Source organism: Cervus elaphus, chromosome X (genome assembly GCF_910594005.1).
Source record: "Cervus elaphus chromosome X, mCerEla1.1, whole genome shotgun sequence".
Classification (NCBI taxonomy): domain Eukaryota; kingdom Metazoa; phylum Chordata; class Mammalia; order Artiodactyla; family Cervidae; genus Cervus; species Cervus elaphus.
In genome coordinates, this window is record NC_057848.1 from 76384013 (window position 1) to 76405753 (window position 21741).

The window sequence follows — 21741 nt, forward strand, 5'->3', positions numbered from 1 at the left end:
GCAGAGAATTGTCTAGGCTGATTAGCGAAAAGACAATTTAAGCCCTGTTAGGAGTCAGCCATACAGCTAGGACCTCATAACAAAATCTGAATTTGTAGCCTGGTAAGCTCTGAGAATGGATCTAAGGCTAAGTAACCCTCTGATCACACTGAGCAAGTGATTCATGGAACAAACAAGTTATCTCATTTATGGTTATCAGCAAATGCAATTGTCTACACTGGTACATTCTTAACAGTGCCAAAAGCATGGATCAAGAGAACCATACTGCAACACAAGTGTTTAGGTGCCATATCTCAGTGGAGGTGTTTAGAACTCTAGCCTCTACAGCTTAATTAAAACTGTCATCTTGTGAAGAGTTCTTAGCTAGTCAGAGCTGGTAGGGCCCTCAATCAAGCTTCTGGTGTACTTCATCGATGGACAAAGAGGTTTGGCATTTTAAAAGATCCAGGCCTGCCACCCAGGGCTTCTCTTTCAAGACTCTTCTACAAAGTTTTTCTGTGACTGTCCTCTTCCTTCCTTTGAGTACTTCTAAAAGTCTAGTATGAAAAAAAAAAGTCTAGTATGCTTCTTTGATAATGTATGTCTGTCCCACCCAACTAAAGTTGCTTGAGATAATGCAAGATAATCTCCCCATCTCAAAATTCTTAACTTAGAAAAAATCTGAGTAATTAGCCTCCAACTAATAAAAATAACTGGGAAAAAAAATAAAATGACAATGGAAAGGGGAAAAAAAAAAGAACAAATCTGTAAAGTCCTTTTGCCTTATAAGGTAACATTCACAAGTTCCAGAGATTAGAACATGGGTATCACTAGGGACCATTATTAAGCCTACCACAATCCTAGTTCTAACCCTTAATTTCACTCAAGCTAAAAGCCTTTCTTGTGTAACCTTAAAACTCAACTCTTCTCTACCAAGACAAGTAGTCCATCCATTAATCCATTTTCCTGCCACGACAGTACCAGCTCATGTCATTAACACTCCAGTTTTCAGTTCCTTCTTCCATTTGGGCCACTGAGTGTTTTCTTTAATTTTTTATGAGCTCAGATATTAAAAAAGAATGTTTTCTATGTTTTATGTTTTTTTTTAGGGATTTTGTACTGGAAGATTTTTTCAAGGTATCTAGTTTGTAACATTTCCAAAAATTGGGCAAATTTAATCTATTCCTATATAGATTATGCACCCCCCCAACTTCATTAAAGCTGTTCTTTTCAAATCACTAGCAACCAAGCATATCATGATCCCAAATACAGTTTTTATCTGCATTTTACCTAAACACACAGAATTCACCCCAGTTGATTATTCCCTGCTTCTTGAACACTCACCTCTTTTGATTTCCATGATATCATACCCTTTTTCATTTTTTTCATACTTTACAGATTATTTATCTTTCTCCACTACTGTCGCCTCTTCTACCTGACCTAAAATGCTTCTTCTTTCTGAAACATCATTTACTCTTTAATTACACAGTATAGCTTCAGGATCTCTGTAGGAAATATTGGCCTCCTTTGTGAGTACTCAGCATATCAAAGTATATGGAGACAATTTAGTGGATTAAGAGTCAATTAATGTTTATCTCCTAAAAAAATCTTACAATGAGAAAAACAGACAGAAAACAGTTTATGTGCTTTAAGTCTCTCACGGAAAAGTGTTAAAGCTATGCAAATCTCCTCCTAGACAACAGTCAATTCAGAGTGAAGAAAATTTCTCTAATTATAGGTATTCTTGTAGAAACCTTCAAACTTTGTGTAGCTCTTACTGAATATCAGACAATTCATACTTTCAAAAAAGGCTAGAGAGGAAGCAGAAAAGTCAGATGGTCATATAAAAAGCTGGGTCATAAAAAAAAAATACCCAATCTACTTCTCTGTCTTCAGCTTAGTTTCTCCCCTTCCCTTTCTCCAGCTCTGCCCACTAATTTCCTCTCCATTTCACTGAAAGTTCCATCCCTCTCCAGCTCCGGAAGCAAACCTGACTGAGATAGGAAGCATTTCAGTAAACCTTAATGTTCCAGTACTCTTATTCCCACTTCCTTTTAATAATTCAGTTGTTGAACACACCAAGGTATGATGACTTAGTTACTAATGCTAAGCTCAGGTGTTTCTCCCATTCACTACAGTAATGATTCTTCTACCATCCTTACCCCTACTCTGACTGTTCATCATAACACTTTGCAAATGTCCCCTGACCCTATTCTTCATAACAACACTCACCAAAGACCGTGCGGGCAGGGACAGACTCTCTGTTGAGCCAGAAAGACACTTGTGACAGGATGACAGTCATGATACATGGCAAGTAGGTCTGGATCACAAAGTAGCCAATTTTTCGCTTGAGGTGGAAGTGGGTTGTCATGACGACATATTCTCCTAGAGAGAGTAAAAATTAGACATTATTGCAGTCAAACATTGTTGGATCAAGGTGGGCCCCAATTCAGTTCACAAAGCTCCTTAACCTTATACTCAGAACAAGACATTCTAGCACCTCTCAGGTCTGTGTAACCAGATGTCTTTAATAATCATGAAGAAGTACAGAGGTGGGTTTTTGTTTTTGTTTTTTTGGTGAAAATGTTACCAAACACAAATCCATGTGACCAACACACAGTGAGGCCAAATAATACTAAAATGTCGGAGCTTGGCACAGAGAAAGGTTTATTGCAGGGCCATGCAAGGAGATGAGTGGCTTATGCCCTAAAAACCTTGAACTCCCAGAAAGCTTTCAGCAAAGCCCTTTTATAGGAAAGGTGAGGGACGGCCACAGTTTGTTATTACAAACTTCTTGTTGCCAGATCCTTTGTTCTTAAGGTGAAGTCACAGTCAGGTCACCATGTTCCTATAAACCTTCACCAAAACAAATGTTATTCTCTGTTCTAACAAGAACAGGCAAGGTCCCAAGGTCACCTTTCATCCTTCAAGCTCCAGGCCTGGCTAAGAGGAAGGGGTCACTGCATGGATTGGTTACCCTGCCCAGGAGCGTTCATCTAGCCCCAAGTCTGCATCCTCTTGCCAGTGCCCTGGCCCAGCTGAAGAGGCAGATCTCAGCTGGAGGTGCCCACAGGACTAAGTCTTCAGACCCTGCCCAACCATCATCACCAAAGGAGCCAAAATGCGCAGGACTGAACTGGCCCTCAAGCTTTTTATTTAAACTGGAGGGAATCTGAGAACTCCATGGACTGCAACCTATGAAGACACTGCCGCCATTAGGCCGCAGACAGGGGAAGAGGTTTACGGCTGCTTTGAGGCCTGGGCTTGGAAAATGGGTGTCTGTAGCGACGACTTGGAGCTCTGTGGGACACAGCCCTCTGCCTGTCCCCAGGGGGCCCCCAGCTCACCCACTGACCTGAAGCTGAAGTGCCTGGAGGGCCTGGAAAGAAAGCTGAGAGCTGCCTCTCACTGCACTCTCTGCCACAAGGACACCTGCAAGCTGACTATTGGCTGAGCAGGCTCTCTAAACACCCTGGTAAAGGTCTCATGCTAATGGCTGTGTGCCTGTCCTGCCCCTGTAATATCCTAGAAGGGCACTGTAGGGGCCTGGATGACAGCTGAACTGAGGGGTCTGCACCATCCAATAGCAGGTGCCTGGTGTGTGAGTGAGCAGAGGCTAGCATCTCCAGCCCCAAATCCAGACACTTGTATTGAGGTAGAGGGACAATTTGGGGGAGGTATCACATCCTAGATCCTAGTAGGATAGCCAGCTGGCCCATCTGTCCAGGCATGTACTGTCCCACCTAGCAGAGGGTTTGATGGGAGCAGGCAGATCAGGCAGCTGCAATATTGCCTCTGGGGCCATTTCCTCATTTCCTCCCTGACCTCAGGAGGGAAAATGGCCTTGCTTCCTGGTCTCCCCTCACTGTTGGAGGTGCCCCGTACCGCACCTGCAGTGGAGCCTTCATGCATCCGACCCAATAAACCCCGCTAGAGCATGACCACTTCTATTACAAGGTCAAGATGTTCTAGCCGAAGCATTTTCAACTGGCCTTTCATGCCGGCAGAGAGAGGGCCTCCTCAATTCATGGTCAAGAGCAGCGCCATATCCACTGATCTGCTGGTCTACCTGCCAGTGAGTCTGCCTCTACCTGTCTGGGTGATCTGCAACAATTCAGACTTGCCCAAGGCGAGAAGCTGCAACGAGTGTGTGCACACCTCATGTTTCCACAGCACACTACTCTGCCAGCCTTGCTTGGCAACTGCCTGGGCGAAGGCACGGAGCACATCAATGAGCTTGTCTCGCTCCCTAGGCATTCTTATCCAGGTCTGTATCTTTAAATAATACCTTAAACTCTGATAACTCCCCAGTGTGTATTTTCTGCCTGGGCTTCCTGCTTGTTATGGTTATGGGTTGAATTGTGTCTCCTAGAAATATATGAAGTCATAAACCTGAATGCCTCAAAATGTGACTTTCTTTAGAAAGAGGCGTGCTGCCGATATAGCTAGTTAAGATGAGTTCATACTGGAGTAGGATGGGACCTGATCTACTATGACTGAGGCTCTCTTATGAAAAGAGAGAGACACAGGGAAATGTGTGATGACAGAGGCAGAGGTTGTAATAGAGGCTAGGCAGACACGAGCTATAGCAGCCCCACTCAGCCACTGGTATGCACCACAGTGGGTCCCTCCCCCCTTCTATATATAAGGAGCCCAAATTTGGACTGATGGAAAATGGTTTTTTTGAGACACTAGTCTGCTATCTTCTTGGTCTGCTAGCTTTTCTACTAAAGTCATTATTCCTAGCTCCAACACCTCGTCTCCAATTTATTGGCCTGTTGTGCAGTGAGCAGAACAATCTTAGGCTCAGTAACAAATTATTGGTGAAACCACCCAGGAACCTTGCTGCTTGTGACCAATCAGCCCTGCTTGGGGAATTTTAGGGTAAGGCCCTAGCAGTTGCCAGAACCATTTGTCCTGAGGATCTTCCCTTCAAAATTCCCTAAAGCAGCACTGGGTGCCTTAGAGCTTGGCCGTTAGAGGAAGGAATCAACGTTTGGGAACCAACAGGCTTGATATGGTAGGGTGAACTGCTCAGGTGTGTAAAACTGGAAACATCTTCCCCTCTCAATTTGTGTTTTTCCCTTTAAGGAAAAGCCCATTTGTTCATTTGATCAAGGTACCTTTTTGGAGAGGGCAGTTGTTGTTTGAGGGCTTCCCAGATGGCACGTGGTAAAGAATCTGCCTGCCAATGTATGAGATGAGAGTTTGATCCCTGGTTTAGGAAGATCCCCTGGAGAAGGAAGTGGCAAACTACTCTAGTATATTCTTGCCTGGAAAATCCCATGGACAGAGGAGCCTGGTAGGCAACAGTCTATGGGGTTGCAAAGAGTTGGACACGACTGAGTGACTCAGCACGCATGCACACACAAATTGTTGTTGAACTCTATCTGATTTTTGAACCATTTCTTTCAGTTTTGTTTTGTGTTCACTTGCTTTTGTTTTGCATTTGTTTGTTCCTGTTTTGCCCTCATTCATGATGGACCCTATTTGTGCCTCTGGCATTGGAATTTGCTTGTCCTTTTTGTGTTTTGTTGTTCTTGAACTTATAAATATGGGAAATACTCCATCTGTCCCTAAGAAAAGCCCTTTGGGATGTACCTTAAGTAAATGGGCAAAATATAGTTGTGAGCCTATGACTAAGGAACGGATGATATTCTATTGTCATAGTGTGTGGTCCCAATATATGTTAGGATCAGGAGAGCTATGGCCTTTGAATGGCTCATTTAATTATTATACAATCTTGCAATTAGAATTGTTTTGTGAAAGAGCAGGTGAAAATGATGAGATTCTATATGGAGAAGCATTTATGCTAATCCATTAAGAGGAAAAGCAGTCAAATGGCTACTGCCTTATGGTACAGCGGTCTGAAGGGAAAACCGGTTCTCCAAGAGGGAGAGGGAGAAAGCAAGAGTGAGGACATGCTATTTCAAAACTTAAAACCCCCTCTGACCAACCCAGCTCCCCCATTGGCCGAGCAGGATGCACTAACATATGCACTGCGTCCTGTCTCCCCAACTTATGAGAATCAATTAGAAGTTTCTATGTTAACCTCCAGGTCACAGGAGCCTGGTTTGTTATCACCATCTAAGACCTGACAGGGCACCGAATTTGGACTGGGAGCCACTTCGGGAGCAGGGCAGTCTTCTTTGTGCACATATCCTATAGGAGGCCTTAATGCAGATGGCCAAAGAGCTGGGTTTCCATGGATGCACAAGCCATTCTCAACTTCAGATTTGTTTAATTGGAAAAAAACATAACCCTACATACTGAGAGGACTCCCTCCATATGACTGAACTTTTCACTTCTATCTTTGACATTCACCATCCTTCTTGGGCAAACATTCACACTTGTATGAAGTTGATGCTTACTGGGGATGAAAGGAGGATGCTCACTGACAAAGCTAGAGAGGAAGCATAGCAGCTTCATTTAGCAGATCCAGATGGAACTTCAGAAGCAAATCTGGCAGTTCCTATTGCTGACCCTGACTGGGATCCTAACAATGGAGAAATGACGCACCTAGAGCGTTATAGGACGTGTATCTTAACGGCTCTTTGAAAGGGAGTACTTAAGCAAAAGACCTTAAAATAAAATCAGGAGATACACCAAAAACCCTATAAGGATCCATCAGAGTTTCTAGAAACAATTTTTCAAGCTTATAGGTGCTACATTGATGCAGACCCCGAGGTGCCCAAAAATATGAGAATGGTAAATACGGCCTACATTGGGCAAAACGCTTCAGATCTAAGAAGAAAATTACAAAAGTTAGATGGTGCATTCAGAATGAACTCTTATCAATTGGTAAATATTGTTTTTAAAGAGTTGAATAACATGGAACAAAGACAGAACCAAGGTGATAAAGATTGAATGCCACTTTCCTGGCAGCAGCACTAGATTTCTGGAAGGCAAGTAACCTGAAGAGAGAGGTAAGCCACCACTGGGGAAGGAACAATGTACTTACTGCAAGGAGGAAGGGCTTTCAAAAACAGATTGCCCTAGGCTAAGGAATAAGAAGGAAAACAATAAAAGAAAGACAGGTGCCTCTCCTCTGGTAGAAAGAGAGGAACACTCTGATGAAGAATGAAGAGGCCTGGGAGCTCCCTTGGACCTGAGGCATCCAATTCTAATTTCCCTACAGGAGCCCCAGGTAACTTTGACAGTGGGAGACAAGATGATTGACTTTCTGATAGATCTGGGAGTAACATACTCTGTGGTAAACACCAAAGTAGCATAGAAAACATCTCAATTCATCCCGGTCATGGGTGTTTCTGGAGAAGTGCAAAATTATTCTTTCTTACAACCTCTAGAATGCCAGTTAGGGGACCTTTCCCTGCAACATGGGCTTCCCAATTGGCGCAAGTACAAAGAACCTGCCTATCAATGCAGGGGACATAAGAGACCCAGGTTCAGTCCCTGGGTTGGAAAGATTCCCTGGAGGAGGGCATGGCAATCCACCGTAGTATTCTTGCCTGGAGAATCCCATGCATAGAAGGGCCTGGTGGGCTACAGTCCATAGGGTCACAAAGAGTTGGACATGATCGAAGCAACTTAGAATGCATGCGCACACCCTGAAACACAGTTTCCTGTATATGCCAGAGTGTCCAATCCCTCTTTTGGGCTGAGATCTCCTTTGTAAATTAAATGCTCAAGTAACTTATCAGGACAGCTTGACATCAGGGTCCCACTAGAACACACCATAAGCCTGCAGATGGCAGTCATGGATGGCCCAGAAAAGGAGACTGAGATTTTACCTCCGAAGTCTATGGAAAGGTAAGACAAGAAATGTGGGCTAATGGCACCCCAGGGAAAGCCCCAAAATGGATGGCCAACATTAAGAAGTGATGCTGGGACACCTAATCTAACACAATACTCTCTGCGACAAGAGGCCCAAAAGGGAATTCAGCCAATTCTTGAAAAGTTTTTGAAAACAGGAGTGATTAAACCTTGCAGGTTCCTGTATAATACCCCTATCCTCCCAGTCAAAAAGTCCAACTCAAAGAGTATCACTTCGTCCAAGACTTGAGAGCTATTAGTGAAATAGTCCAAGATTTACACCCTGTGGTACTCAATCCATACACTCTGCTCACAACTATTCTGGAAGAATAGAGCTGGTTCTCAGTTTGGACTTGAAGGATGATTTTTTTCTGCATTCCTATTGCAGAAGAATCATAGCAGCTTTTTGCTTTTGAATGGTAGGACCCTGAAACACAAATAATCCGACAGTATTTTTGTGCAGTCCTGCCTCAAGGATTTAAGAATTCTACCTTGTTTGGGGAAATGTTGGCAAGGGACCTTAGAAACTTAATACTGGATGAAGGACTCATACTCCAATATGTGGATGACTTGCCCATAGCAAATCCTACTTATGATAAGTGTCTACAAAATACCATCAGAACCCTGAACTATTTGGCCAGTTGTGGATATAAGGTTTCCCAGAAAAAGGTCCAAATATGTAAGCAACAAAGTCAAGTATCTAGGTTTTGCCATTTCCAAAGGACAGTGAGGTCTTGCCTGATAGAAAATGGGCAATTGCAGGCTTGAGAACACCCAAGACTCATAGATAGCATGGAGGTTTTCTGGGAATGGCAGGGCTCTGTTGGATATCAATCGCAAACTATGGGGTCATAGGGAATCCCCTTTATGGGGCACTGAAGGGACATGATCTTCAGCCCCTTACTTGGACTAGAATGCCAAACAGCCTTTGCAACAGTAAGAGCAAAGTCTCAGCTCTGGCTTTGGGACTACTGGATCTAAAGAAACCTTTCAAACTGTATGTACATGAGAGAAAAGGCATAACCCTTGGGGTGCTAATCCAAACCCTGGGGAATATCCCCAGACCGGTTGCCTATTTCTCAAAACAACTAGAACAGACTGTCAAGAGGTGGCCTCCTTGCCTTCAAGCTGTGGCAGCTAGTTGTGACATACTTCAAGAAGCTGAGAACTTTACCCTGGGGCAACCCATCACTCTGTATGTTCCTCATCATGTCCTCACTTTGCTGGAACAGAAAGGGGGTTATTGGCTGACTTCTGGGAAAATACCAAGCCATTCTACTGGACAATCCTAATGTGAGAATTCAAGTCACTTCAGCCCTAAATCCAGCCATATTGCTGCCGATTGATGCTGCACAATCCCCGAGCATGACTGCCTATACACCATCGAGCTAGTGTACTCCAGAAGACTGGACTTAACGGTCCAACCCTTGGCTAAGCCGGATGTGGAACTGTTCACCAACACAAGCAGCTTTGTGGACAAAGGTAGGCGATGCACTGGGTATGCAGTGGTAACCCTCACAGAAACTGTGGAAACAGAAGCCCTGCCCCGAGGGAGCTCAGCTCAGAAGGCAGAAATCAAGACCCTAACAAGGGCCCTGCTCCTTACTAAAGAGAAGCAAGTAAATATATACACAGAATGTTGCTATGCATCTTCTGTAGTGCATGCTCATGAGGCAATCTGGAAATAAAGGGGGCTCCTCACTCAAACAATAAAGACCTAAAACATGCTCCTGAAATTCTGTTACTATTAGAAGCAGTCCATAAGCCTTCACAAGTGGCCATAAAGCACTGCCCAGGCCACCATAAGGGTGAGACTCATATAATAAAGGGGAATTGGTTAGCTGACCAAGCTGCAAAGAAAGCAAGCCACGATAAGGTCACCCCTTTCACAGACTGACTTGTCAAAATACCAGCCAGCATATTCAGAAAAGGACGAGGAGAGGACCAACGAGTGGGTTTCACTCTTGACCATAACTCACCTGACTAGAAATGTAATGCACAAGGGATTGTTTTGATCCCTGTGGCTCTCCTGGACACTGCTGCAGCAGCACATCCATGACAGCACCCATTATGGGACAGAGGCCAAGTTACAGTGGATTGGGAAACATATAATGGAACCTCACCTACAAAGGACCATCTGGCAGGTTACTCAATTGTATGATTTGTGCTAAAAATAACCCCAACACCTCTTTTAGACCTCCTCAGATGGGGATCCAGAACAAAGGAACTTACCCCACTGAGGTCTAGCAAATAGATTTTACTCAAATACCTCAAATTGGAGGAAACTTCAGAACCTGCTGGTATGTGTGGACACCATTTAAGGATGGGTGGAAGCCTATCGCACCCAGACGGAAAAGGCCCTGAAGTGGTTAAAGTCCTCCTTAAGGAAATGATTCCCTGCTTTGGACTACTTAATATTCTCCAAAGTGATAACAGGCCTGCTTTTGTCTCTAGCATAACCCAACAAGTGTCTAAAACACTGAACTGATTGGAAGTTACATTCATCCTGGGGATCAGAAACAACATGAGAAAGTGAGAAACTGAATCATACATTAAAAAGGAGCATTGCTAAAATATGTCAAGACACTAATTTAACTCGCTTGTACAAGAGGAGGTGACCAACACCATCCCCCCAAAAAAGAAATGCAAGGCAAAACTGGTTGTCTCAGAAGGCCTTACAAATAGCTTAGGAAAGAGGAGAAGCAAGAGGCAAAGGAGAAAGGGAAAGATATACCCAACTGAATGTAGAATTCCAGAGAATAGCAACAAGAGATAAGAAAGACTTCTTAAGTGAATAATGCAAAGAAATAGAGGAAAACAATAGAATGGGAAAGACTAGAGAGCTCTTCAAGGAAATGCGAGATCCCAAGGCAACATTTCATGCAAAGATGGGCACAAGAATGGACAGAAATGGTAAGGATCTAACAGAAGCAGAAGAGATTAAGAAGAGGTGGCAAGAACACACAGAAGAACTGTACAAAAAAGATCTTAATGACCCAGATAACTATGATGGTGTGGTCACTCACCTAGAGCCAGACATCCTGGACTGTGAACACACTTGGGCCTTAGGAAGCATTATTACGAGCACTAGGAAGCATTACTATGAGCAAAACTAGTGCGGGTGATAGAATTCCACCTGAGCTATTCAAAATCCTAAAAGATGATGCTGTTAAAGTGATGTACTCAACATGTCAGCAAATTTGGAAAAACCATCAGGGGCCACAGGACTGGAAAAGATCAGTTTGCATTCCAATCCCAACGAAAGGCAATGCCAATGAATGTTCAAACTACCATACAATTGCACTCATCTCACACGCTAGCAAGGTAATGCTCAAAATCCTTCAAACTAGACTTCAACAGTATGTGAACTGGGAACTTCCAGATGTACAAGCTGGACTTAGAAAAGACAGAGGAACCAGAGATCAAATTACCAACATCCCCTGGATCATACAACAAGCAAGAGAATCCCAGGAAAACATTTACTTCTGCTTCATTGACTATGCTGGACTGTGTGGATCACAACAAACTGTGGAAAATTAAGAGGTGGGAATTACAGACCACCTTACCTGCCTCCTGAGAAACCTGTATACAGTTCAGGAAGCAACAGTTAGGACTGGAGATGGACCAACAGACTGGTTCAAAATTGGGAAAGGAGTATGACAAGGCTGTATATTGTCACCCTGCTTATTTAACTTATATGCAGAGTACATTATGCGAAATGCTGGCTGGATGAAGCACAAGCTGGAATCAGGACTGCCAGCAGAAATATCAATAACCTCAGATATGCAGATGACACCACCCTTATGGCAGAAAGCAAAGAAGAACTAAAGAGCCTCTGGATGAAAGTGAAAGAGGAGAGTGAAAAAGCTGATTTAAAACTCAACATTCCAAAAACGAAGATGATGGCATTCAATCCCATCACTTCATGGCAAATAGATGGGGAAAAAGTGGAAACAGAAGCAGATTTTCTTTTCTTGGGCTCCAAAATCACTGCAGACAGTGAACTGCAGCAATGAAATTAAGATGCTTGCTTCTTGGAAGAAAAGCTATGGCAAACCTTGACAACGTATTAAAAAGCAGAGAAATCACTTTACCCAACAAAGATCCATAGAGTCAAAGTTATGGTACAGTAGTCATGTACGGATGTGAGAGTTGCACCATAAAGAAGGCTGAGTGCCGAAGAATTGATGCTTTTGAACTGTGGTGTTGGAGACTTTTGAGAGTCCCTTGGACATCAAGGATAACACACCAATCAACCCTGAAGGAAATGAACCCTGAATATTCATTGGAAGGACTGATGCTGAAGCTGAAGCTCCAGTACTTTTGCCACCTGATGCAAAGAGCTGACTTTTTGGAAAAGACCCTGAAGCTGGGCAAGACTGAGGGCAGGAGGAGAAGGAAGAGAGAAAGGATGAGATGGTTGGATAGCATCACCGACTCAAAGGTCATGAGTTTGAGCAAACTCGGGAGACAGTGAAGGGCAGGAAAGCCTGGTGTGCTGCAGTCCATGCAGTAGCAAACAGCAGGACACAGCTGAGCAACTGAACAACAACAAGGCCTTTCCAGCTGCCATGCTACCAATCAGAGTGGCTCCCAGAAACAGGCTTAAATTAAGCCATTTTGAAATCTTCTATAGTTTGCCATTCCAGGTGTCTGCGCAGGTGTGAGAATCTATAAATGCTGTGAAAGACCTCGCAGTTTTAACTGTTCATGTGTTTGCTTTCAGCAGGTCTGCCTATCCAATGCAAGCAGCCTTACATCCTTTCCCACCCAGAGACTGAATCCCCCTTAAAACGTGGAGAGAACAGCCGCCACAGCGCCAGCTGACTGCAAGGAGGACAGGACCACACATGGTATTATTCACCATGCATTCATCTGTCTAGTTAGCTGGAGTAAAGCCATGGATATATCACACTGCTTAAAGTAGCCCCACTGTCATTAGAAAATGACTCAACTCCTGAGAAGCCAGAGAGCAATGGGTTTGTGAACCCTTAAAAGGGTAAAGGTTGCTCTTCAGAAAGTTTATGTATTGAGATGAAAACCTCATTGTAGAAGGCATGTCATCAGGTTCAAATAGTTGTAGATAAAGAGAATTGTATTGCTTACCAAAAATTTTAAGGAACATTCCAAACCCGACGCTGATCAATTCCATTTCACAATCACTCCCGCATCTTACCTTTTCAGTGGGAGATAGCCAGAAATATCATCACCACTTTTCCTACAAGACTGTAGAATGGACACTGACAGTGGGGGAATGTAATATGGGCTGGGCAGGTGCAAGCTACAGCAGCCCCACTCAGCTCTTGGTCAGCACTGCAGTGGGTCCCTCCCTCAAGCAAACCACTGTTAGTGAGCAACTGTCAACCAGCCAACATTAGTGGGCCTGCTGAGCCATGGGTTGGTGCCACAGTGAGACCCTCCCCATCTTCTGTATAAAAGGAGCCCAAATTTGAACAGAGGGAAGACAGACTTTATTTTTCTGGGCTCCAAAATCACTGCAGATGGTGACCGTAGCCATGAAATTAAAAGAGGCTTGCTCCTTGGAAGAAAAGTTATGACCAATCTAGACAGCATATTAAAGAGCAGACATTACTTTGCCAACAAAGGTCTGTTCAGTCAAAGCTATGGTTTTTCTAGTAGTCATGTATAGATGTGAGAGTTGGACTATGAAGAAAACTGAGCACTGAAGAATTGATGCTTTTGAATTGTGGTGTTGGAGAAAACTCTTGAGAGTCCCTTGGACTGCAAGGAGACCCAACCAGTCCATCCTAAAGGAAATGAATATTCATTGGAAGGACGGATGCTGAAGCTGAAACTCCAATACTTTGGCCACCTGATGCAAAGAACTGACTCACTGGAAAAGACCCTGATGCTGGGAAAGATTGAAGGCGGGAGGAGAAGGGGACGACAGAGGATAAGATGGTTGGATGGCATCACCAACTCAATGGACATGAGTTTGAGCGAGCTCCAGGAGTTGGTGATAGACAGGGAAGCCTGGTGTGCTGCAGTCCATAGGGTCGCAAAGAGTCGGACATGACTCAGCAACTGAACTGATAATGCTTTACACCTATATATTTCATTACCCATTAGACATCACCATTTGTGGATCTAATAGGTATCTTGATCTAACATGTCCAAATCTTACTCTTATTCTCTCCATTTCCTATGCCCTCCAAAATATCTCCTCCAACAGATTTCCTGTCTCAATAAATGGTAACTCTCAGGAGCATGGATCAAAATTCTTCAAAATCTTTAACATCATCGATTGCTCCCTCTTCCCCCCTCATGCATGTTTCTATGTGTGCATGCACAAATGTAGACACAGATTCAGATACACTGACAGTTCTTTCTTCAAAATATATTAATATTTATAATTTGACCACTTCTCACCACTTCTGCTGTTACCATTCTGGACTAAGCTACCATCATCTCTTTCTTAGAGTACTGTAATAGCTTTCTAACTTGCCTTGCTTCTATACTTGTCTCCTTAAATGTATTCTTAGAGTTGCAGCCAGAATGAATCTATTAAAATGTAAGTCAGACTCAGTCTCTCTCTTGCTTAAGACTCTCCAAGTTTCCCATCTCTCAAAGAGTAAAATCCAAATTTCTCCAAAGAGTCTCCAAATGTCCATGCAATCTGATTATTTCTATCTTTCTTGTTAGGCTTCTTATTTTTCACCTCTCTGTCTCTCCACCCCCATTTAGTTTCAGCATGTCTCCCAAATGAGGTAATTTCCCACTTTCCTACCTCACCCACTCCCTTGTACCTAAGCCTAGGAGGAACCATCTGGTCAGCCAAAGCTCAATATACAATCCATACTGTGTGTGTATTCACATTCTAGCTCATTTATGTGAACATGAAAAATGTAAGTAGGCTTATTTTTAATTTAGCAAAGAATTTTCATACAAAATTATAGAATTTCTTCAGGAAAACATTGGAGTTTCTTTTCTTTCTCTCTGCCTCTTTTTCAATCTTTTTATTTCTTTGTTCCCTACCCCCTCCCACTCTCTCCTTATTCTCTACCTCTCTCCTATCTGTATACATTTCTATTGCTTTCTTTCCCTGTCCTTCTGTTCACTCTTTCTCTCAGCTGTGGAAGCACTGAAGATTTATTTTTAACAACAGTTGGACTTTGACTAGCTTGGGGAATTTCCTCCTTCTGCATGTTAGTCTCATACCTCTAAATTCCTTCCTGTCTGTTAATCCTACATTTGATCGTAAAATACTTAACATTTATAAATAATATGTATTATAGATATTATATAAGTTATATTGTGTAGAGCTGAAATGAATGCAAGTGGACTTTTCAAAAACTTACCAAATTAGCCATTATTTTATGTAACTGAATGTATTTTTAAAATATGTTCTCCTTTTCTATCCTTTCCTTCAATTTCTTCCAGAGAAATTGTGTCTCTTCCAAAGAAGCAAAGAGGCTGACTTAAGATCAGTAAGGTGGTGGAATATGACAGTCCCGGCTTTAGTACCGTCATAAAAATATGGTTTAGCAGCTAACCACGGAAAAGAACACATCTGTGAAAAAATCCCAGATCCAAGAAATAAAGCTGAAGCAGCACCCCCTCCCACCAACCCCTGGCATGAAAAGCAAGAAAAGCCACATTAGAAGGATAACAGAAGTGGTATCAGGTTTTGCTTTCTTCCCTCCCCCAGGCCAGCTCAGTTGCAGCACCTAAGAGGGTACCTTTGAGTTTATGGTTTCTCCAGTGGGGAAATGAGAACCCAAGGCAGATACCTAGCTTTCCTGGGCATTCCCCTAGAGACCCACTTCTGCCATGCGTCATGGGGAAGGCTCTGGGAACTGCAAGACCAGATCATTTCAGGTCAGCTTGCACAAAGGGATGTAGTATAACTTACAGCCAACAATGCGCGAAACTTGGAGGTGGTACCAGGACCCCTGCCAGCAACATCTGGTCAAAAGTACAGTCAGCAGTCTAATCTCACCTGCAAGGGAACCCAACCTTTGAGAGCAGCCTCTGGGAGAACCCAACCTCTGAGAGCTAGCCCCTAGCTCTGGCAAACGGACTAGTACACACAGAGGCTCCACCCAACAGTAAAGCTCAGGCCAACAGCGAAACTCCAGCAGATCCCTCTTTCAGTAGCAACCAGACAGGAAATAAGGCCACGCCCCCTGGTGTCTATTGCCGCGCTGCAGCAAAATGGCGACCTCAGCAGTTGATTGCCTCTGTAGCTATGCAGTAGTGGGGTTTTGGCGCCCCTGTCCACAAACTGGACATGCCCTTTGGTGTCAGTGGCCTCCCATGCCAAAATGGTGACCTCAGGGCTTAACTATCTCTCTGGCTAAACAATCGTGGTGTTTTGGTGCCCCACCCACAAAATAGTGTCTATGAATTGATCAAAACACCTGCTGCACTGCTCTTATTTTCTGATTTATCTTCACTTACCTATGTTCCATGTCTGAATAAGTAATATACACAATAACAGTAATAAAAGTTTTCCTAACAAACTTCAAATTTCTAGGAAAGATGCAAAACTAAGATCATACATTCAAATGTTCCTCTTAGAAAATTAACGTAAAAGTTGCAAACAAGGGAAAATGGAATCAGGGCTGAAGCAGGGAGCAGTGTGAAGAACTGGCCAGAGAGTTTGAGAAATTAGTTATTTATTTAATACATGCTTGAATTTGGAACAAAGAAGAGTCCTCTACTTAGAATTACTGCATGTTGGACTTCCCTGGTGGCACTGTGGATAGGAACCCACCTGCCAAATCAGGGAACATGGTTTCCTCTCCCTGGTCCAGGAACATTCCACATGCTGTGGAGCAACTAAGCCATGTGCCATTACTGAGTCGGTGCTCTAGAGCCTGTGAGCCACAACTACTGAGCCTGTGGGCGGCAACTACTGAGCCCATGTGCTGCAACTACTGAAGCCAGCACACCTAGAGCCTGTGATGATAACAAGAGAAGCCACTGCAATGAGAAGCCCATATAAGACAACAAAGAGCAGCCCCTGCTCGCCACAACTAGAAAAAGCCCATGCAAAGCAATGAAAATCCAGTGTAGCCATAAATAAATAAATAATACAATTATGAAAATAAGTTACTTCATGCTGAGGACTGATACCATTCAGAGAGAAAGCCACCCATACAAAACAGAACATCCATGGATTGTGGGTCTTTCTCTGGCCCAACTTCCCATTAATATGTTGGACCACAAATAAAGGAGCATATTCAGAAAGGAATGCATATAATTTATAGTCACATGAAAACAATATACTATGTGAGGTAATAATATTTATATGGTTTCTAAACCAAAGAGTATCAAATAATATACAGCAAAAAGTCTCCCTCCTTCAAGCCATTTCATCTCTCCTTCCTTCAATTAACTGTAATTAATAGCTTCTTGTGTATCTTCTGGAAGTACTATTCCTATACTAATATATATCTTATAGTCTTTTGTGGTTTTGTATATGCTTTTTTCGCTCAATGATATATCCTGTAGATATTCCCATAGAACTTCCTCATTCCTTCTTACACCTGCGTATTACTGAATTTTACAAATTAATTTTAACATATCAAATCACCTCTTCACTGATGTACTCTGTATCATGTTTTCAAAACTAATTTGTGACTATAATCTAGTATCTGAAATAACCCTATTTTCAAATAAGATCATATTCAGAGGTACTGGGGGTCATGCCTTTTGGGGACACATAACTCAATCCATAAAATCTGCATTGCCAAGAATGAAGGAAAACTGGCAAGCTCATACATTGATAATGAGAGCATGAATTGTTTAACCTTTTAGAATGGCAATTTGTCAATATGTATTAAAAAATGTTTAATGTGTCTACTTTCTGAAATAGCAATCTCAATATTTTGTTTTGATCCTAGGCAGGTAATTACATAGGAACAAAATTCTATGTGGAAAAAGAAGGTCTTCGCAGTGTTGTTTATAGCATTAAAATAGAAAATAATTATAAATAATTTGTTAAATGAATTATGATCCACAAGTATGAAGCCATTAAGATGAAGATATCATTGAATTTCATAATGAAATGCTACATTTCCCACTGATAGCAACATTTGTCATTGTCAAGAATGCTGGCTATGGCCTCAGAGGATGGCATTTTAATTTTCTTTTTAGAGTAACTAAAACAGGTAATAATATATGTCTATTCTGATTATGAAAATATTATTACTAACTACTTACAGCTAACAATAAAATACTAATGTTGGTGAGGATGTGTGGAAATGGTAACCCTCATGCACTCTTGGTGGGAATGTAAATTGGTGTAGCCACTATCGAAAACAGTATTGAGTTTCCTCAAAAAATTGAAAATGGAACTACCATATGATCCAGCAATTTCACTTATTGATCTAAAGAAAATGAGAACAGTAACTTAAAAAGATATATACTCCCCCATCTTCACTGCAGCATTATTTACAATAGCCAAGACATGGAAGCAACCTAAGTTTCCATCCATGGATGAATGGATAAAGAAGATGTGATATATGGAGATCAATAGAATGTTATTCAGCCACAAAAAGAAGGAAATTTTTGCCATTTGAGACAACATGCAATAACCCTGGGTACATTATGCTAAGTGAAACAAGTCAGACTGAAAAAGAAAGATATTTTATCTCACTTATATGTGGAATCCAAAAAACAAAACAAAAAAATCAAGCTCACAGATACAAAGATTAGATTAGTGATTGCCAGAATCCAAGGGTAGGAGTTAGGTGAAATGGGTGAAGGGAATCAGAAAGTACAAACTTCCAGTTATAAAATAAATAAGTCCTTAGGGTGTTATGTACATCATGGAGACTATAATTACTACTACTATAAATACTCTACTGCATATGTGAAAGTTATTGAGAGTAGATCTTAAAAGATCTCAGCATAAGAAAAAATTCTGTAACTATGTATGGTGATGGATATTAACTAGACTTGCTGTGGTGATCATTTCACAGCACAGACAGATATTGAATCATTATGCTGTACATTTGAAACTAATATGTTAATTATATCTGAAAAAAATATATTTCTAGCTTGTGTGTACATTTAACTTGAATACTGTACTTAGTGATAAGAAAACAAGCCTACAATATAAAATTACATAAAAAAACAGCTTCTAAGACAGTATCAATATTATGGTCCCATTAATATAAAAATATATTCATGATTAAAAATGCAAACAGAACCTTCTTAAAGGTTACACACCAAACTGTATAATAATCAATTAATGCACTATATTTCTCTAAAAAGTTTTTTTCTAGATGGAATTTAAGAATATTTTAATTTACATTTTTTGCTTCTCTGATATTTCTAATTTTTCTATCGTGAACGTGTATTGCCTGTGTGATAAAGGCTAAACAAACAGTGGTTTAATGAAATAAGATGGAACTGCTGGAATGGCTAATGATGGGTCTCAAAAGTTGATATCAGGTGAGCAGTACCAAGGAGGGATGGAGAAGTCAGGAGAATGAACAGATGCTGTAGCCCCAGGAAGTCTCTCCATTCTGCTGGGTGGACCTCTGGGGTGCCTGGGATGCCCTCGGTCTTTAGGGGCTTGCCTTGCTGTGCTGGGATGCACAGAGCCTTCATCAGGAGCCTGGTTACTCTTTGCCCACAGGCTGTGGTGGGAAGGAGTGGGGCAACTGATCTCAGAGAGGAGGTTGGTTGCAGCAGCAGGAGCACCCCAGAGCAGGAGGTAACTTCGATCCAAAAATGAAAGCATCCCAGTAGGACAACGAAAGTACACTTTGCACATGCAGGCAGTGAAGGTCCTCCTCCCTCCCTCTGCTTGGGGAGAGCTGAACTGGCCAGGAGAGACTTCCCTCCCACCTTCACAGAACAACTGACCTTCTCCAAAAGGTCATGTTCTCACAAACTCTGGTCTTTTGAACCTCAGTGTTACCATTCTCAAGAACAGCCTTTTCCCACACCAAATTCTGAATCTGTAAATCCTATTGTCTATTGCATGCGTGTATGCTCAGTCACTGCAGTTTCACCCGACTCTTTGCAACCCTATGGACTGTAGCCCGCCAGGCTCCTCTTTCCATAGCATTCTCCAAGCAAGAATACTGGAGTGGGTCGATATGCCCTCCTCCAGGGGATCTTCCTGACCCAAGAATTGAACCAGTGTCTCCTGTGTCTCCTGCATTACAGGAGGATTCTTTACCCACTGAGCCACCTGGGAAGTCCCCTGTTGTCCTTCAATTCTTTTCAAATACTGCTTTTTTTAGGTTCCCTCCCCTGGTCCGAGGATGGAGGGAGAACAGAACACAGACATACTGCAACACCACAAGGAGATGGAACAGCAGTGTCCAGCCAATGAAAAACAAAGGACAAGAGCATCCTACTTTGTTTGTAACTGTGGATTCAGAGAACTTCCTTGGAGGCAAGTGTTGAAAGTTCCCACCCTTTCATGTAAAAAGTACTGTAAGACATGTGGGCTCCTAAGATATACTCCATTTTGCCAAATACCCTAAAGTTAGTTGGGATTCAGAGTGTCTCCTTCCTAGGGCTCCTACAACTGATAAGTTTCTAAATAGACAGGACTTAAGGCTACAGAACAAGTCTCTAAGTTCTATTTATCAATATCCTAGGAAGAGCCATTGAGAGGACCTGGCAACGTTTGCTAGACACACTTGTTTCTGAAATGGGATTCACTTAAGAAAATAATTCCATGGCTCATTCCTGGACCTCCTGGCTGTGTTCTTGCCACCTCTGTATTGGTGGAGCTAAGCAACATTTTCATGAAACCTTTAGGATCAAAGTTTAGCTCTCCCAACTTTGTGGCTTCCCTTTGCTTTCTCTTCTATCACAGTCCAGCCTTAAAGACCTTGAACTTCTAACCCACCAAGAGACAGGAGGGCATCACAGTTAAAAGCATGGTCTTGGAAGCCAATCTGCCTGAGTTCGTCTCTTGGCTCTGACATCACATAACTGTGACATAGAACAAATTACTAAACATCTGTATGCCTCACTTTCCTTAACCTAATGCTACCTACGTTACAAGACTGTTTCCTTAGCATAAGTTATTATAAGCATTTAAAACAGTTATGGATATGTGCTACAGGTTACAAAATACTTGTTAAATAAAATAAATAAATACCTGTACTAGACCGGATTATTTCTGTTCCAACAACATGGCCCAGCAGGTCATATTGATTCAGTCGAGAGCCATCTTGTGCCACTTCCACAGATTTGTTCTTCCCAAGAGTCCAAGAATAAACGACTTCAGCTGTTGTATAGGCATCTAAGGCAAAAAAAGTCAAGAAGGAAAAGGGAATGGGAAAGAAAATGATTATCTTTGATAGTAAACTCATATGAGATTGAAATACAACTCCCATCCCAAAACACTTTTTAATATGTGGTCTGTCTTAAAATGGATTACATTTATCCATGCTTGTATTAAGTACTTGTTGAATAATTATTAATAGTTTACCCTGGACACTATTGCCAACATCCATTGGATTGCAGAAAAAGCAAGAGAATTCCAGAAAAATATCTACTTCTGCTTCTTTGACTATACTAACGCCTTTGACTGTGTGGATCACAACAAACTGGAAAATTCTTAAGGAGGTGGGAATACCAGACCACCTTAACTGCCTCCTGAGAAACCTGCATGCAGGTCAAGAAGCAACAGTTAGAACCAGACATGGAAACATGAACTGGTTCAACATTAGGAAAGGAGTACATCTAGGCTGCATATTGTCACCCTGCTTATTTAACTTATATATATGCAGAGTACATCATGCAAGATGCTGAGGTGGATGAAGCACAAGCTGGAATCAGGATTTCCAGAAGAAATGTCAATAACATCAGATATGCAGATGACACCATGCTAATGGTAGAAAGCAAAGAGGAACTAAAGAGACTCTTAATGAAAGTGAAAGAGGAGAGTGAAAAAGCTGGCTTAAAACTCAAAATTTTAAAAACTAAGATCATGGCATCTGGTCCCATCATTAATGGCAAATAGATGGGGAGACAATGAAAACAGTGACA

The 21741-nt window shown here is 42.1% G+C and overlaps 1 protein-coding gene across 3 annotated transcripts in view; it reads right to left on the reverse strand.

The window, feature by feature from the left end:
- Nucleotides 1–21741, reverse strand: part of GABRA3 (gamma-aminobutyric acid type A receptor subunit alpha3) — a 228850-nt gene that overhangs the window by 18001 nt on the left and 189108 nt on the right. For all 3 annotated transcript variants that reach the window (XM_043897578.1, XM_043897577.1, XM_043897579.1), the window contains exons 7-8: nucleotides 20849–20992; nucleotides 2212–2364 (exon numbers count right to left, since the gene is read on the reverse strand). In XM_043897578.1, the coding sequence (XP_043753513.1) occupies nucleotides 2212–2364; nucleotides 20849–20992 (297 nt within the window). The remainder of the gene's footprint in view (nucleotides 1–2211; nucleotides 2365–20848; nucleotides 20993–21741) is intronic.